Source organism: Apodemus sylvaticus, chromosome 14 (genome assembly GCF_947179515.1).
Source record: "Apodemus sylvaticus chromosome 14, mApoSyl1.1, whole genome shotgun sequence".
Taxonomy (NCBI): domain Eukaryota; kingdom Metazoa; phylum Chordata; class Mammalia; order Rodentia; family Muridae; genus Apodemus; species Apodemus sylvaticus.
The window spans coordinates 69,492,579-69,511,872 of NC_067485.1; the positions used below are offsets into that span (position 1 = coordinate 69,492,579).

The 19,294-nt window shown below is 41.6% G+C and overlaps 1 protein-coding gene across 3 annotated transcripts in view; it reads left to right on the forward strand.

Annotated features, from left to right (window-relative positions):
* The window catches only part of Nmt2 (N-myristoyltransferase 2), a 38,307-nt gene extending 19,084 nt beyond the window's left edge, over positions 1-19,223 (forward strand). For all 3 annotated transcript variants that reach the window (XM_052156502.1, XM_052156501.1, XM_052156503.1), the window contains 10 exons: positions 1,084-1,228; positions 4,632-4,750; positions 4,838-4,929; positions 5,037-5,153; positions 6,282-6,452; positions 7,544-7,652; positions 12,908-13,078; positions 15,131-15,298; positions 15,607-15,744; positions 16,413-19,223. In XM_052156502.1, the coding sequence (XP_052012462.1) occupies positions 1,084-1,228; positions 4,632-4,750; positions 4,838-4,929; positions 5,037-5,153; positions 6,282-6,452; positions 7,544-7,652; positions 12,908-13,078; positions 15,131-15,298; positions 15,607-15,744; positions 16,413-16,433 (1,251 nt within the window). In that variant the 3' untranslated portion in view covers positions 16,434-19,223. The remainder of the gene's footprint in view (positions 1-1,083; positions 1,229-4,631; positions 4,751-4,837; positions 4,930-5,036; positions 5,154-6,281; positions 6,453-7,543; positions 7,653-12,907; positions 13,079-15,130; positions 15,299-15,606; positions 15,745-16,412) is intronic.
* The last annotated feature ends 71 nt before the right edge of the window (positions 19,224-19,294 follow it).

Genomic DNA, 19,294 nt, shown 5'->3' on the forward strand with positions numbered 1-19,294 from the left:
GACTTATCTAGACTATAGATGTCAAACTCAGAATTGAGCAGAAGTCCAAAGTTGCTGCTTTACCATGGAGGTTCTTGATCCCTTTGCTTCATAGTCAGAGTGCTGATACACAGCGTAAGGGCTCTGAGGTTTCTTCCCACCATTTCTAAATCACAGTGGAAGGAATTTTTTGAGCAGCATCAAAATCCGTAAACTCGCTTATTTTGTTGGGGGAAAAAAGCCACTGATTTCTATATCCAGTCCCATGTGCAGTGTCTCAATTTGAATGTAGTCTCAGTTTCTGTGTATTATTTATTACACTTGAAGAATTTCAATACATAAGGATTCTGCAAGGAAAAAGCAAATACTGGCTTTGAGAAGGGACTGTTTTTTGCAGTTTAAAAATATTGCCCACTTTATCGATAAAAATCGGTTTTACGTAAAACTGAGACTAGATTCCCACACTGAGAACAAGCAGTGGGTGCCAAGGGTCAGGATTTGCAGAGAAGCCTCTCTTCTGCCTTCTGTCTCAGGGTTCCTCCAGTGCGGAAAGACTGGGTATGGTCCAGGGGGGAACAGCAGCAGAGCTTAGTGGTTTCTTTTTAACCATTTCCTTCCCAGCATAGTCCTAAGGTTCTCTTTCTTTCTCTTTCCTTCCTTCCCTTCTAATCATCTCTTGTCTGTCTAGTTTCTGTTCTAGAACTGTTTCCTCTGCCCCTCCATTGCTGCCGCAGAGCATTAACGCTAACAGCACAACCGAGGCTCCTGGCTGCCTGGCTGCTGTGTGACAGTAATGCATGCCCTGCATGTCACTCTTTGCCTTCTTTTCCCAAAGGAACAGTGGGACCAGCACAGATGGGCGGGGTCCTGAAGCAGAGGGTGCTTCTGTGTACTTAGAGTTCCCACACCAGCAGAGCCCCCGCTGAACCCGCAGCCCACTGGCAACCTGCAGCAGTGCAGCTGTCTCATCTCAGTACTCACAGCTAGCCTCCTGCAGGCTTCCAGGAGGTGGGGCAGTGCTTGAGGCCAATACGCACAATTGCCTTGTTCAGAGGCATCGGAAGCTTCCTTATGTCGTGTGTCTCTTTGTGTCTGTTCTTCCAGAATCCCACCATCCCTATTCAGAAGCTACAGGACATCCAGAGAGCAATGGAGCTGCTGTCTGCATGCCAAGGCCCAGCCAGGAACATTGATGAGGCCACAAAACGCAGATACCAGTTCTGGGACACACAGCCAGTGCCCAAATTGAGTAAGCCCCTATGTGTGTTTCCACAAGTCAGGGTGAAGGGACTTCAGTCTTGTGTCACTCAAAATTAGCACAAAAGCTAGTATCTGTCTTCTTAAAGTATATATACTAGGTAGGGACATTGGTTTTCAGTATCATTGATTGTAGGTTAATTGCTGTTCCTGTTACATTATCCAATTTTCTAATATTTGAAATGTGTATTATATATATATATAATATATTATTAATTTTTATATATTATAATATAATTTCTTAATAAATTTTCCTGTGTTTATGAGTCTAATATAATATATAATACATTGTATAGGAAAAATATGCTATACATGATGCATAATATATAGCATACATATACTGCACAGAAGAGAAATTTTTTTCTCTTTATTCTTATTCTTCTCTTCTGAGCTTCATAAAGTTGGGTTTTTTCCTATGTTTTTTTTTTTTTTTAAGATTTTTCTATTTCCATTGGATACAAATGACTGTTTTGCTTATGTGAATATATGTGAACCATCTGTATGCTTGGTATCCATGAAGGCTAGAAGAAGTCAATGAATTCCCTGAAACTGTAGTTAAAAATAATTTTGAGGGGGCTAGAGAGATGGTTCAAGCTGTTAAGAGTAGTACTGGCTGCTCTTCCAGAGGTCCTGAATTCAGTTCCCAGCAACTTCCCGGTAGCTCAAGACCATCCTATAATGTGGTCTGATACCCTCTTGTGGCATGCAGGTATATATGCAGATACCTGCTTGTATGCAGGTATATATACAGATACTTTTTTTTTAAGTTTTGAAGTACCATGTGGATGTTAAGAACTAAACTTGGATCCTCTCCTAGAGTGGTGAGTGCTCTTAGCCACTGAGCCATTGCACTAGCACCCCATCACTACCACACACACTACCACACACCTCCCACTACATTAGTTTTTAGCATTTTCCATGCCTTGGGTATTCTAAAGGATTCAGAAAAGAACTTTCCATAATAGCTCACTAAATGGATAATTGCATACTTCTTATCAGGATTCTGAACACACTGTACTGACATAACATATCATATGGGAGTTGGTTTGAAAGTAAAGGCTCTTGTGGGCTCTGTGCATGTAAAGGATTGTAACAGGGTCTTGTTCCTAGGACCAGGCCTGCTCCATCAAATCCCACTTAAGACTTCTCCCAATTAACCTGCTATAGACATAATTATTTTTCTCTCTTATTATGCATAGGTGATATAGTTGTCATGAAAGTATTCAAATTATATGACAGTATGAATGTCCTACAATAGACTTACAATTGTGCCTATTTATGTTTCGGTTATTTAGGTTTCAAATAGCATAGGAAGGGTCATTTGCCACATAAAACCCTGAAGCAGCCTAATAATATACAGATAATTCATTTAGTCATTATAACTCAAGGAGTAACATTTTTCTGAGCATTGAGGTATTAGTTGTAGGCTTTCCAATCCTTTCCCCACAGATAACCTCAACAGCTTGAAAAGAGTAAGACTCTAAGTGGGGGGTGGGGAGGAGAACGGAGGGTTGGGACTGTATCTCAGTGTAAAGCACTGGCTTAGATCGTGGGAAGCCCTGTATTCATCCCTTGCTCTAAAGGGGAAAATATGCTTTTTGTCTTTCAATTTCTAGAAATGTGTCTGCTAATGAAGGAATATTCTTTAGACTACTTTTACAAAGTCTTTAATGACACTGAGTTAAGTGAGTAGTAGCTGAAGGATCTAGGTTTAATGATTTTGATGGACTAGGTGTAGCTGAAGGTGGTTCACCAGATGCTTTCTGCTCTCCAGAGAAGATGACACCACCTCAGGCCTCCTTTAGGGAAGGCTTGCTTTCGCTCATCCTGCAAAGAATTACGTCAAGGTTCTTGGAATGCTGGAGCTCTTGGTGCACTTCAGTTCTCTCAGAGGCCATATCTGGTGGTAGAACCTTGTTGGGGAAAGGAAGGGTTGCAGAGATGCACATGTACAGAGGCATCTCTAGTCCCATCTGTCTGAGGGTTGCACAGTCTAGGCCAAACACTCAGCTGTTCTGAGCTGTTCTCTGTGTAGGTTCATCTTGTAAGAGCCAAGCCTTAAACAGTCATCATGAGGACACTGTCAGGGAATGGGCAGCAGTGGGGCCATGTGGACTTCCCTGAGGATATCTGAGGAGCTGATAGAGGTTATACACTTCTCATAGAAGGATTCTGTGACAGATGGACTAGACCCTGAGGGTCCTTACTCAGCAGATGGAAAATGTCAGATATAGGACAGGACACAGGTCAAGAAATGCTGATGGGAAATGGACAGAAGAAGGGATATATTAGGGGGCCACGCAGAGCAGGCTTAGATATCTTTCATAGGAAAAAGCTTTAGTTATTGAAAGATGCTGGGAGAAAATGACTTGTGAGCTTCTGAGAAATTCTAAGGACTGATATCTTAATGACCAGAGGACCAGACTCAGGAAAGAAAGGAATACCCTGAGCCATGGCAAACTCCTAAGGTCAAAGGCTACAGTGCTGGGAATAAGGAACATACAGGGTATGAGGCCCTACGAAGGCAGGCAAGAACCATGGAGAAACATCTGTATTTATTCCAGGCACAAGACATTTAATATAGAGAATGAATTGGAAAAGGGAAATTGAGAGCTGGGTCAAGAGCTTAGTTTATAGAGTGCTCACAATAAACAAAGCCTTGGTTTGATTCTCAGCACCTCATCAGTCAGATGTGGTACCTGTCCATAATTCTAGCACTCAAATAGAGATGGGAAGATCAGAAGTTGAAGGTCATCATGGGCTAAATAACAAGTTCAAGGCCAGCCTGGTATAAACAGGACACAGTTCTACCCCCAAAAAGAGTAGGGAACTCAGAAGTTACTAAAGATGGACCCTAGTACAGACTATTTAGTGAGCAGAGCAGTAAAGGTTCGCAGAAGTAATCAGTTTAGAAATCTGGTTCAGGTTTTGCTGCTGGGAGGGGTCAGGTATCACTATGGCTTCTGTAATCTCAATTTGTGAAAATGTAATGAAAGAGAGGCCATTTCTAAGGCTGTTGTATCAAGCTTGTATCACTCACAGTGTGACAGTATACTGTAACCTAGGGCTGAGGCTATGAAATAATTACAATTTTATAATGCCATCAGGTGACATACAGTTCCTCTTTGCTTTAACTGATAAAATAACATTCCAAAGGAATCCACAATGATTTTTAATTATCACTATTTATGATTATTAATAACATTTAATTAATACCATTGATATATAATAAAGGATGTACTAATACAGCTGCTATTAATATTACTATTATTAATTAGATTATTCTGAGCCCAAGTCTTCTAAAGCTGAAAGTATTCTTTCACTTCTGTTGCTAACTGTTTGGGATTACCAGTCTACTATGAAATGTAATATCCTCTTTTTTTCTATTTCTCCAGATGAAGTCATAACATCTCATGGTGCAATTGAACCAGACAAAGACAATATCCGACAGGAACCGTATTCTTTGCCACAAGGCTTTATGTGGGACACTTTAGACTTGAGTAATGCTGAAGTGGTAAGACTTTAATTCAACATCTACATTTAAGCATATTGTGTCTAAGCGGCAGAGCGCCTTAAATTTGACATTTGCTTTGTCTTGTAGCTGAAGGAGCTGTATACGTTACTGAATGAGAATTACGTGGAAGACGATGACAATATGTTCCGCTTTGACTATTCACCTGAGTTTCTCCTGTGGTATGCCTGGCTGGTCACGAGCCATTGATGGATTGTTAAATCAGGAGGTCTTGTTTTGTTCCTGTGATCTTATATACTAACTGGTGTGTTTCTCTTCTCTACCTCAGGGCTCTGCGTCCCCCAGGATGGCTTCTGCAGTGGCACTGTGGAGTCCGAGTGTCTTCAAATAAAAAGTTAGTAGGTTTCATAAGTGCCATCCCAGCAAACATCCGAATTTATGACAGGTATGTGTTAAGGCCTGTGCATGTTTGTGTGTCCTCCAAATTATGATTAAACCAGGTTTTTAAAAATTACACAGTCCAGAGCTAGGTGACAGAGCTTAGTAATAAGTGCACACTGCAAGCATGAAGACCTGAGTTTGGATCCCCGACACTCCTATCAAAAGCCAGGAGGATGCGGTTGTCCAATAATTCTCATGCTCCAGGTTCAGTGTTCCATCCTATTTCAAAGAAAAATCTCCCTCCCTGTCTTTTTTTTCTTATTTTTCTTTCACTGTCTCTCAATCTTGTACATGTACACAGTATGTATGTATGCATGCATTCATGCATGTATGTATTATGTATAGAATAAACAAAGCCATCAATTAGTATTTCTTTAAAAATTAGCAATTTTAGAGGAAATTATAAACTCACATATGTGTGTTGCATTTTGGCTTTGGATTGCCAACCCTGAAAGTCAGATACTCAGCTGTGAAAGCCAGAGGTTTGATAGCTAATATGTCTGTTTACTATATGTGCTGCTTACCTGATTGATATGAACATGTGCTCTTAGAACACTGATTTAAATAAAATACATGCATATCCAAAGTCAGGACTGAGCTTTGAAGCCCTGGGAGGCTTATGGTAGCTTGGAAAAGTGTCAGCTCGGTCTGATCGCGGCCCTTCTTGGGTTTTGAGGAATCTGTTATGTTCTGGCACAATACCTTGCCATTTCTACACTGGGCAAGCCTGGGGTCTGGGGTCCTGGGGAATGAGGTGTGTGTGTGTGTGTGTGTGTGTGTTTAGTTGTGGGTTTTTTTTCCCCTCTGCATTTATATATGTTGCAGGAAAAATTTAGGAACTCTCTGAGGCATATCTGATCCAACATTCAAATTACACCATTTAAAATAAACCAAAGTTTTAAATTCTGATTGAGATCTTGGAGGCCAAGTCTCCCTGGCTTAGAATTCATCATTTTGGCAATGGATATAGAAAATAGTGTCTGGTTTGAGCTTGTAAAGGGCCTGCACAGTGCAATATTTTTCTTGAATATTATGTTACAGGATGTCTTTCATGATCTTATTCTTTGGAACTTTATGAGAATGTTGCCTTGCTTTTTTAAAGTGTGAGCTGATTGTCCCATCTGTTTGTCAGTGTGAAGAGGATGGTAGAAATCAACTTTCTTTGTGTCCATAAGAAACTGAGATCAAAACGGGTAGCCCCAGTGTTGATTCGAGAAATAACCAGAAGAGTGAACCTGGAAGGTATCTTTCAGGCTGTGTATACTGCGGGAGTGGTTCTTCCTAAGCCTGTGGCCACATGCAGGTAATAGCATCACACAGACATCAGTGTGGGATGGGTGGGGGCGGGGGGAGGGGTTACTACCATCTTGCTAGAAACATTGTTCTCTGATATAATCTACAGGAATTTGGGCTTGCTGGGGCTACTAAGTTTGTTGGTAGGTTAGGAGACAAACTAGTCTGAACTATTGTGGGAACCTTACAATATCGTATCAGTTCAGAAGTGCAGATGTGTCTGTTGGCTAAGAAAGAAGGCTTGAGCTATTTTATATGACATCATAACTATCCAGGCTTTCAAAGTTACTCCAGAGGGAGTATATTCAGACTGTTCTTAGACTAACCTGCTTTTAAGACAGCAAAAAATTATCTTGCTGGGCAGTGGTTGTGTACGCCTTTTATTCCCAGCATTTGGGAGTTCAAGGACAGTCTGGTCTACACAGTCTCAGTTCCAGGACAGCCAGGGCTATACAGAGAAATGAAAAACCCAAACCTCCACCCCACCAAAAAGAAAAAAAAAATAATAATAATAGTAATAATAAATTATCTCTTTCCACAGTTTCTCTTGATTCAAGTAGGACTAACCTTGGAATAAATATAGTACAAAACTATAAAATTACTGTAACTTACTAAATTATTACACTAGTAAATAGAAAAATGGGCATCACAGGTATATTTCAGTACAAAATATATTATGTGTCAAAACTAGAGTCATAAATTCAAGGACTTCTTCAGAATTATTAATTTTCTTCAGTGAGTATCCTATAACATACTGTTTATTTTGTAGAAATATTTTCATGATCTTAAACCTACTGGTTCACTTCACACAAAATCATGAGGCTCATTAAGAATTTGCATACCTCTTTTATTAAATAAAATGCAAAATGTTAAAAATGCAGTATTCTTCTTTAGGGGAAGAGATAAATGGCCACAAATTCCAAAGGGGCATAACTAGCAATGCAAGTCAGTTTTATGAATCAGTTTTGTTTGTTAATCTTCAAATAAATGAATGCATAGGGAGGGGGCCAGCACCCATCACTTTGCCAGCTACAGCATATAAGTATTAAGTAGATGCTTCTGGAAAAGCTAAGACAAAGTGAAACCTTGGTTGTCTTCCAGGTACTGGCACCGATCCCTAAACCCCAGGAAACTGGTGGAAGTGAAGTTTTCTCACCTGAGTAGAAACATGACCTTACAGAGAACGATGAAGCTTTACAGACTTCCAGATGTAAGTGAGGGCACACTGGCTCTCTGAGTTGGCAACACCACAGCTCTTGATGCAGAAGAGCAGGACTAGCCTCAGACCGAAGCTGTGCGTGTGTGCTGGTGGGAAAAGAGACTGCCGCAGCAGGAATGGATACTGTCGGGATTTCAGTATTTTAAGTTCATGCATTCAGAGTTGTATGTGATTAAATGCAAGTCTAGGGAAGCTTTGCATTTGGGGGTATTGCTTCTAAAGTAATAAGGAAGAAAAATCCAAGCTGCCCCTGACATCTTAACCACCATAGAACTCAGGATTTGGGTTTAAAGAAAACAGCTTGGGAGATGGAAATTCAGTTGTTACCTCTCTGTTTTTTCCCCCTAGTTTAGTTTTTTAAAAAAAGTTTAATTCTTTAGACAAGATCTTGTATTGCTCATAGTGACTTATAATTGACTGTGTAGCCTAGACTGGCCCCCAAAACTCAAAATATACATGCCTTAGTGTCCCAGAGGATGTGATTATAGGCATATGCACCAGTCTTGGAGGTTGTCTTGTGTTTTGTTTTGTTTGTGTAATGTATGTAGTGTGTGTTCATGTTCATATGTATATAGCTGCCCATGGGGTAAATCTGCATGTGAAGTCAGTGACTGACGTCAGTGTTCTTCTGTTACTCTCCGTCTTTCTCACTGAATTTGGATTCAGTTAGTCTAGCTAGCAAGCTTCCCCTAGGTTCCTATCTCTGCCTTCTGAAAGCTGGGATTATAGTTAGGCCACCAGACCCATGTGAACGCTAGGGATCGAAACTCAGTTCTCAGGTTTGTGCAGCCAGCACTGTAGCCACTGAGCCACCACCCTTCCCCTTCATCTTTGTAAACTGCTATGTTCACAGTGGGAAGGACTTGTTTGAGTTTTAAAAATTTTAGTATAGTTAAATGACATAGTGTGTCTCTCTTGGTTATTTTTACAACTGAGCATCTTCAAACAGTATATTTAGGCCAGTCATAGTCTCGAATTCCTATGATCCTAGCTGATGTAGGAGAATAGAGAGTTCAAGGCCAGCCTGCACTACATAAAACTATCCCGTTTTGTGACTGGAGAAATGGCTCAGCAGTTAATAGGGTCCCCACATGGTAGCTCATGCCATCTATAACTAGAGTCCCAGAACTTGACACCCTTTCCAGCCTCTGAACTATACACGGAGTGCATGACTGTCCATGCAGGCAAAGCACTCATACTAATTAATTAATTTAAAAAAAATATATTCTGTCTCAACAAAACACCACACACTTTTATTTTCATATGGGTTCTGAGGGGCAGGCACCATGAAACTGAGTCTTCTGCCTCTAGCCATCTTGGTGCCAGTCTGCCAGGGCCAGAGTTTTATAAAAGTTGACTGGGGAAAGATCCACTAGTAGGCTCAGAAGGTTGTTAGAAAGATTGGCTTACCTTCTGCCTGGTTTCCTGAGAACCATTTTTTTCTTGTCAGGGCTGATAACTTATTCATCAAAGTCAGTGAGAGCAGTCTATAGAAGGGCTGTGTCAGTTAGATGAAAACCATTAACGCTGTGCGGCCAAGTCCTAAAAAAGACCTCCAGTCACTAATATCAATTGGTTAGCAGCAAATAAAAGGTCCCCCTGTACCCAGTAGGAATAGGTCACACCAGGCATGATCGCTAGAAGGTGGACTGTCCAGACCCTCTAAGCTATGGATAAGATCTTCAGTTTGATGTTTTGCTGTATGTGAATTGAAATTAAAACTTCAGCCATACCTGATTGTTTCACCGGGTAAGAATGCTGTTCCATTTTAGTCTCTCAGGTCACTCACTGTATGCTAGGTGCAAAGGTCTAGCTTATTTGTAAGGGAAATACTCATTTGCATAGAGGTTTCCTTAAATCAAACAAAGAATAAGCAGTCTGATGTTAATGTGCTCTTCAGGTCTAAAATTCCCTTCAGATTTGTTGAGTCTGGCACCTTCTCTCTCCTGGGCTGGTTCCACTCCTGTGAGCAGCTTTCCTCAGCAGGCATGCTGTGCCTCTGGCATCTCTAACATCTTGGGGTCCCCAAGACAACTTCAATGTTATAGCTTCTTGTTCCAGTGTTTGGGATCCTCACATGATCTTCTGGGCTCCTCTAAAGGGCTGGGGTCACTTCTCCAGTTCTGCCCTCTGTAGCAGTCTAAGAACAGGTTGACTCTACCTCACTGCTGCTGCTGTTCTTGGTGATCATCTCATGGTACTGGCATCTCCAATACACTGGGGTCTTCTGCTGTAACTAGGTTTCACCAATAGGCTCTCATAGGCTACCTTCATGCTGCCAAGCCTAAACTTTGCATGACTCCTCAGTCCTGGGCCATCAACTCAGAAAGCACTTGCCAGAAGGTTTCACCTCTGTGGTGCTAGTCTCTTCTTAATTACTGCTAGTTTCTTAGCTCAGGCTAACAGCATCAGTTGTCCCAGTAGTCTTCTACTCATCACTCTAGAGCCAGGGCTATATGACTAAAGCTCCTGAGTTCTGCTGCTTGGTGGAGATGGACCATGCCCCCTCCCCCCTCGTTCTATTACATTACAGCCAGTGTTCTGTTTTCCAACTCCTTCACTGCCTAAGCTTGACTGTGCTGGAACGTGTTCTGTAGATTGACCTTGAATTTGGAGATTTTCATGTCTCTGTCTCCTGAATGCTGGGATTAAAGGCGTGTGCTACCACACCTGGACCTAAGCTTTTCTCTACTTGGAACCTGATCAGTCCCAGGCTGGCCTTGAACTCAGAGATCTGCTTGCCTCTGTCTCTTGGAATCAAAGGTGTGCATCACCATGCCTGAGCCTAGCTTTTCATGGCACTGTTCCTCGGGATCCAGATCTAAATACATTTCTGGATTGTATTCATCCCAGACTAAATGTCCAAATGAAAGCAATAACCAGGTAATAATAATGCCTAGATACAACTATTCCTCGTTCAATGGCAAATACATAAGCAATAAGCTTAGGTGGATGGGATCATGTCACTCCTCAATGTGTTACCTCCTCAGACACAGGACTTAGCTCCATCGCACTTCCTGTTGCCCTTTTATTACTAGAACCACACCTTTTGTAATTTTTTTTTCTTTCTAAGTTTACTACAGCTCAACATACTCTTTTTTTTCTTTTCTTTTTGGTTTTTTTTTCAAGACAGGGTTTCTCTGTGTAGCCCTGGAACTTACTCTGTAGATGAGGCTGGCCTCATCTACAGAAATCCCTCTGCCTCTGCCTCCCAAGTGCTGGGATTACAGGCATGCGCCACCACCGCCCGGTGAGCTCAACATATTCATGAGACTAAACCACAGCACTGGATTTTTTGAGACCTCCTTTGTCAATGGAATTAAGTTGACTCTCTCCACTTAAACCTCAGGCAGTCTTTGGACAAGGGGGGAAAAAGCCACATTCCTCAACAAAATATCACAAGAACAGTATGTTGTTTATTTGACGTTAAATCTTTCCAAGCAAAATTGGAAGGAGGGGGCTTAAAAGTAAAGGAATTTGAATTAGATAAAAAGCAGGATTAATCAGTCAGCATGTCTGAGCTCTGTGCTGTTAAAAGGGATTTGCTTACTAGGACACAAAGTGTGTGCATAGTCTTTAATAATGCTTGGTGATCTTAGTGTTAGAAACCTTCTCTTAATCATGTAAGTAACCATAAGGAGTGCTCCTAGCTCTGCGCTGGAATCCATGAACTCTGAGGAGCTCGTGCTGTGTAGTTTGCCAGATAATACTTGCTTTTCAGTGGAGTTCTTAAGTTTAACTTAAATATTTACACAAACCTCAGATTACATGGATTGAGATTACTAGTTGAGGCTGGGAAAGTATCTTAAATCAGAAGCAGCATTTACTTAGGAAATGTAACATGCTCCCATTAACTGGGACAGTTTCTTTGCTTTATGTCAAACCTCCAAAAAACATGACTAGTTTATTCAGTTCTGCAAAAGCATCCTATTTTTACTTCAGTTTAGGACTTCCTACCTATTCTTGAAGACAGTTATAATTGTCTCAGCTACAAAGCTTCATAACTGTAAATAATCTTGTCTTTTGTGTCACTGTTGTCCAGGCATTCTACACTGAGCTATATAACCCAGCCCAAGAGAAAATAATTTTATGTGACTTGGGTATACAGACACATTTTAGAGGACACAGAACCCTGGAAATCCCTAGGTAATAGGTGATCATAGCTGCCACTGAAGATAAAATTGGTCTTCCTTCTTGGACATCTATGTAGGGTCCTTCAGAAAGTATAATGATCTGATTTAGGGAGTTTTGTTGGGTTTTTTTAAAAATCTATTTAGTTGTCTCTGTGTGCATGCATCTCCTCGAACATGTGGGTCCTGGGGGTAGAACTCAAGTGCTCAGAGCTGGCCATGGGCTTCCCTGAACCATCTCACCAGCCCTCACCATCTTACTTTTTATTCTGAGAGTTGTCCATGTATGGAGGTCAGAGGACAACTTTGTAGAGTTGGTCACAGGTGCACATTACAGCATATGGCTTTGATAAAAATGTGGATTCTGAGGGTCAAGTCCAGGTTATCAGACTTGTTTAGCAAGTACTTTTATTTACTGAGTCTTTTCCTAGGAATTTTTAATTCAGAAATATTTAAAAGTAATTGAGAACAAAAAAAGTATATTAGTATATTTGTGCTATTTCTAAAGTTATCCAGTATTTCTCCAAGGGGAAAAAAGCATAAAATGTGATATTTCTCATATCTGTTTAATTCTTGGTATGTAAACCAGTTGGTAATGTTCCATTTGATTTGTTTGGTTGAGAAGATAGGACACATTGCTTAATAATGTTATCTTTGTGGGAGTACTTGTCATCCCTTTGCCAGGTGCATGGATGGACTTGAGCTCCTTGGACATTTGGGTCCTGGGGGTGGAACTCAAGTGCTCAGAGCTGGCCATGGGCTTCCCTGAACCATCTCACCAGCCCTCACCATCTTACTTTTTATTCTGAGAGTCAGTTGTCTGTTTTACTAAGTTGCCCAGACTGGCCTTGAACTTGTAACTCTGTAAGGCCTTGACCTTGCAGTTAATTCCCAGGCCCCATCCTCTCTAACAGCTGGAATTCCGGAGGCCTGGCCTGTAGAGCCAGCTTCAGGCTTTAGTAGAATCCTGGTTCTTAATAACTAAAGCAAGTCTAGCGCCAAGAGTCTCGAACAAGTTTCCTCAGGCAGGGCTGTGGGCCACGCTTTGAGCACACAGTAATTCATTTACTCTCTCCTATTTAACTTCTGGCTTTGCTTTGTTTTTCTTCCAACAAGGTTACAAAGACTTCAGGTTTGAGACCGATGGAACCAAAAGATATCAAAGCAGTCCGAGAACTGATCAACATCTACTTGAAGCAGTTTCATCTAGCTCCGGTGATGGACGATGAGGAAGTGGCCCACTGGTTTCTCCCCAGGGAGCACATCATTGACACATTCGTAGTGGAGGTAAAGAGATGAGCTGATAGGCTAATCCTGAGAACAGGTTGGCACTTCTTTGAGGAGGATCATGGTGTGCCCATGGCTTTCCTCCATGGCTTCTGCTAGCCCTGTAGGGCTAGTCCTGGACTAGCGCGCCTTCACTAGTTACGCCTTCACTAGTTACGCCTTCACTAGTTACGCCTTCACTAGTTACTAGTGAGAAGTTAGGCTACATTTCTGTTTATTGTGCCTCTGTTCTTCTCATTAGGAAAAGCTAATAATTAGTCACCCTAGACAGCTATGCTCCAGACTTTAATATTACTTTCACTTTTGTGTAACTGGCTGGAATAGGAATTGCCGTAAGCTTCAGATGACGAGAGAGGGAGGAGAAGGAGCGATCTAGACTCTGACCGATGCTTACTAGATGCATTTAACATGGTTTGTTTTTCAACTTTATTTTATAAATCTGAGTTGGTTGTTCAGATGTTGTCTCACTTGGAGGCTCAGCGGTTGAAGTAAGGTTGGACTGAGAAAGTAGAATTGGCCTTGACAAGCTATTGAAGACAGAGAAAGCCAGTTAGAAGTGACTGCGGATCTGCTTGCATCACTGCGCACAGAACTTACTTAGCACTGTCAAGTATTGCTGGCCGAATGATCACAGGAGCAACAGGGCAATTATGGAGAGACAGGGCAATTATGGAGAGACTGGCCTGTGGTAAGGGTAACTCGGGAGACATTTCTAGTGACAAGTGAACAGGCGGTCTCACTTCTTGACTTCTAAAGCCTCTTTGTACACCTGTGTGTCTCCAGAGCCTTGTAAGTTGCCCACTCTATAAAGAGTTACCCAGAGAGTTTCCCTGTGATAGACTAGATCAGTAGCTATTTACAATGCTCAAAATGTAGTAAGATTTTGGCATTTGTCCCCATGTCTTAATATAACAAAAGTAAACCCTTTGCATGTTACCTAAAAAAATCCCAGATATTTTTCTCCCAAAAATTAGTGAATGAATAATTTCACATTTTTAAAATCATGGTCCTTTTCTTGATTTTACTTTCAATTAATTGTGACATAGTGCCTTGTTTGAAGTATATGAAGAAGATAACTACCATGAAAGATTGAAGAGTTGAAAATCGGTGCATAATTTAACTTTATTTCAGATAATGGTTGGGTTTTCCCCTTTTGAGATGGGGGTCTCAATATGTAGCCCAGGGTATATTCAGGCCTGCTATGCTGCTCAGAGTGGCTTCTGGATTCTTTTCATTTTTACCTTATGTGTATGGGTGTTGTAGCTGTATGTATATGTGTGCGTTGCATGCATATCTGTGTCCTCAGAGGCCAGAAGAGGGCATCAGATCTGCTGGAACTATAGTTACAGACAGTTGAGATTGACCACGTGGGTGCTAACCTGGAATCTAACCTGGGTCATCTGGCTTTAGACCTAATGATCCTCCTGCCCAAGCTTTCTGAAAGTTGGAATTACTGATGTACACTACCACACACAATTCTTTTCAGATAATTATGAATACTGTTATATTTTCTGTTGAGCTAAAACTCAGTATTGGCAAACAAATCTTGTCTGTTTTTTGTTTTGTTTTTTCCTGAAGTAACTAGCTCTCATTATTCACTTCTAAGAACATGTGCCAGACACCAAAACTGGGTGGCCATGTTCTTTGAAATAGTGTTCTGTTCACCACTCAGTAGCTAGCTCTGAGTTCGGCCCTGTTTCCTCTTGACAATAGCCGTATGTGCTTCAGTGTGGAGGCATCCTCTGGTCCTCAGCCTGGATGGCTGCACATCTACTTCTGGCACTTGAGTGTGGTACGCTGGCTGCTCAGTCAGCCTGGAGAAACTTCCCATGTAGGACCAGCTTCGGAAGAGCTTGCCGTCTCCCTCGCACTTCAGCTAAACTTCCACCTGTCTGCTTCTTAGTCTCCCCAGCTTGAAGGGCTCCAACTGGGTTACAGAGAGGGTAGTCTCAGTTGTTTGGACAGAAAGATGGGTGTAAGTCAGAGGTCAGCATCAGTTGATCAAATGCTTGTTCAAGGAAACATCACTACTGTTGCTTCCCTGTCCCCCAGAGCCCCAGTGGGAAGCTGACTGACTTCCTGAGCTTCTACACGCTCCCCTCCACGGTTATGCACCACCCTGCTCACAAGAGCCTCAAGGCTGCCTATTCCTTCTACAATATCCACACAGAGACACCCCTGCTGGACCTCATGAACGATGCCCTCATTATAGCCAAATTGGTGAGTACTGAGTTGATTTTTGGACTACTTGGATTTCCTTAAGCAAACTTGTAGGTCCCCTACAAGAGCAGTGTAGCTCTTAACCATGGAGCCTTCTCTCCAGCTCCCGCGCCAGCTGCCTCTGTAATATAGTCTTCTAAGATGGTTCTCAGTGTGTGGCTTTACACTGTAGGCACTTAGCCTTATTTATTGTAAGTACCTGTTTAAACGACTGTAGAGGAATTGAATGTTATACAGGGATATAGAATACAAAGAACACATTAAGCCCTTGCACTTAAATTAAAACTTTTAAACTTTTTATATTGCAGAAAGGATTTGATGTGTTCAATGCACTAGATTTGATGGAAAATAAGACCTTCTTGGAAAAACTCAAGTTTGGTATAGGAGATGGCAACTTACAGTATTACTTATACAACTGGAGATGTCCAGGGACAGACTCTGAAAAGGTGAGTGAGCCTGATACCCCTGTCCCATGCAGCAGCCTTCAGGATCAAGGGACTTTATCTGTTCCTACTGTTTTTATTCTGTGTGAGAGAGATGTGTGTGGGTTAAGGGAGAGAGAGGAGAGAGAAATTGTAAATGGACTCAGTTAACTCAGGCAATCCCATACAGACACCCTTAGGATGAAAGGGCCTTTTATTTTATTTTTATTATGTGTGTATGAGGGAGAGGAAAGGGGGTGAGCACACACGTCACAACATACATGGAGATCAGAGGACTGATGATTTGAGGAGTCGTCAAGTTCTCTTCTCCCAGGGCTTCGAGGACTGAACTCAGGTCCTCAGTTTATGGCAGTGCCTTTGCCCTCTTAGCCAACTTGGAAGGAAGGTCAGGGGACTTTGTAATTATTTATTTTTGTTTTATGTACATTGGTGTTTTGCCTGCAAGTGTGAGGGAGTTGGAGCCCCAGGAGCAGGAGTTGTAGACAGTGTGAGCTGTGGGTGGGTGCTGGGAACCGAACCTCAGTCCTCTGAAAGAACAGCCTGTGCTCTTCCCTGCTGAGTCACCTCTCCAGCCCTCAAAGGGACTTTTTAAAACCCAGATCGATAGACTGTCCAGTGTTATTTGATTTCCTCGTCCGTTTGGTCTTACTATCCCATTTTTCTTTCCTTAGGTTGGACTTGTTCTACAGTAGATGGATATGTTATTTCTAGAAGGCTGACATTCTCATTTGTTAATATTCTATTTAGTGATGCCTGGAACTGTCATTCCAAAGAAGAATAAAAGCACAAGTTGAGTGAAACTGAAGTAGTTGCTAACAATCAGAATAGATGGCCAACTGTACACATTTCTAGTTAGGGTGTTGGGAGCCAGTCTCCACTGTTGACTAATATGTGGGAGGGATTAAAGGTGTCCACAGAGCTCTCAAAGTAAAAAGAGGATGTAGTCTTCCCACTCTCGAAGTGGGACTGTCTCTGTGACCCAAACAGAAGTGGCAGCATCGTGTTAAGAAACCCTTTGCTGTTGGTAGAGTCACTGCTGCTTTTCTGTTTCCTAAATGGTGATATACTTGTAAAACAGAACAAGGATCCATATGTGTATCACCTTACATGATGCTTCTGGAAGCATTACAGAATTGACATGTGGTAGACATTTATAAGGAGCAATATGAAAATGTACCAGTGACTTAGCACATTTATTATCCCTTAAGCATAGTAGCCAAATCAGCAAATACACAGGTCTATCCCATAAGCATAGCAGCCAAATCCGTAAATACACAGGTTTGTCTTTTGCTCTTTAGCAGGCCAGTGGATTGTTTCAAAAGCAAAGTCTGGGGCAATTGTTCAAGTGTGCACAGTACACAGCTCACTGATCAGACCTTGCGGCTGCTGTGCAATCTCATTTCTCAGCAAGGTCAAGGTGTTTGAGGGAAAGGAAGTCGAAGCTCTAAGGTCAGATTAAATGCCCAGAGGAGTGTAGTAGTGCTGTCAGCACACAGATGGTCTGAATGTTTTTATTATGCAAAGTTGCACATGTTCCTTTATGCTGACTTTAATTTATCATGAAAATTGTCATGCTAATGGAAAATGTCTTACTTGTAAATAAGTATTCATAATTTTGTTACTGATGTTGTTTTTACCTAGAATTTGAAAGCCAAGTTTCACAGTGTACATATATGTGTATATGCTGCCACTAATCCAAGGGAAAATACTAAACAAGGCCATTGTATAGACTGGGCCTTTGAGTCGGATGCCACAAAGTAGATACTTCTTCCTGCCTTTCCTACAGTGCCTCTGTTCCAGTCCAGACAACATGGCGTTTCCCTCCCTACTAGAAAGGAGTCACCAAATGTTACCTTTAGGCCGTCTCACCTGTTGGCTGTTCTGTACAGCTCACAAACTGAGAATGGTCTTTTTTTTTTTTTTTTTTTGAATAGTGGGGGGGACATCGTCCAAAGAATGACGTTTTGTAGCATGCAAATCTTACGAAATCCAAACATTTTATCAGAATACAGACACATCTTCATTATGTCCTACCTAGGGCTATCTCATGCTACAAAGGGAAATCAAGAAGTTGTGATAGACTGGACTGTATGTATTGCCTGCAAAGTAAAAATGTTTGCTTTCTGGCCTCTTGTGGACATGTCCTAAATAGGCCACAATTTGCGTCATCCCTGATACCACCACCAGAGGGGGCTGGCTCCTGGGCCCCACAAGTGGTGCAGAAGTGGGACCATGCTAGACACATGACAGATTTCTCACTTGAAACATGCCCAACTGTTGAATTTCTAACAGAACATCTTCAGGAAATGAAACTACCTATTCATTGCAGCACTGTGGAAAGTCAAGTAGTAGGTGAGTGAGTTAGTCAATCTGGATCTACAACTCTTTGGCAATTATTGCACTCATTTTTATGTCTTACACAAACTGAGTTTTCAGGTCAGATTTTTGTCATGGGCTTATTTACTATTTACCTCATGAGGAAACTGGTAAACCATCCCTTTAGAGATTTGTTTACTGCACATTGCAGTTACAGAGCTATCACTTTAGTTAATGGTGGTATCTTCATAATTTAAGCACATGAGCAGTTGGTATCTTAGAGAATCTGATTCAACCAGATCATCTGATTGGATATAAAATAGCTATTAAAACCAAATGTAAAAGCAACAGTCTCATGTTAAGTTACACTGCCCCATAAGGTTTCTTCCTTTCAAAACCAGGAAATTTGTCATCAAGTAGAACAAAGTGGCATAGCCCATTAAGTTCATCCAAAACTTGGGATGAAAAAGTTTTGTTATCCTATTCACCTCCCAAATTCCAGAATGATTTCCAGACAGGGTGGGTTTGTAAAGGCCCTGATAGCTCCACCGCCCCTCCCCCCCATCACTGTCTTGTCTGTCCTTGTGCCACATGTCAGTCACATTACTGCTGTAGTAAGCTTGGGCTTAGGTTTGGTTTACTGTTTGTAATCTTGTTTGCTTTGATTTTTGTTCGTTTGTTTTTGGTGCTGGGGATCAAGCCAGGGATTGTATGTGCTGTTAAGCACATATTCTGCCCCAAATGTACTCTTGATAGACGTTATATACTACAAGGAAACTAATGATGTGCGGGGAGGGAATTCTTATTAAAACAACCTTTTCAGGCTTTTTTTCCTGTGTCAACCAAGCCTTTCTCCCAGGCCTGCATTGATGCTTACCTACAAAGAAAGCCAAATTACCACAAAGTAAAACTGATATGCCGCTTCTGAAGGCAGTGTCCTGCTTGGCGTTCAGTGTCTCTCTGTTGCAACTGAGGACCTTCTTCAGCTGCTTCGCCCACCTTGCTAGCCCACCACCTTGTCTGTGGCCCATTTTCCAAGTTCGGTAGAGAAATGTTAAGTGCTGTAGGAAAACTGATGTTCTTGCAAGCAAGCATTGTACCAGCCTTTAAAGCAGTGAATTTATATGCGCATGGACATTAGTCTTAATAAACTTTGGTTTTGTTAATCATTGTTTTGAGTGTTTTCTGTATTTCATGGTTTTAAGTTTTAGCATATCTGCCCCACCCAAAGAGAAAA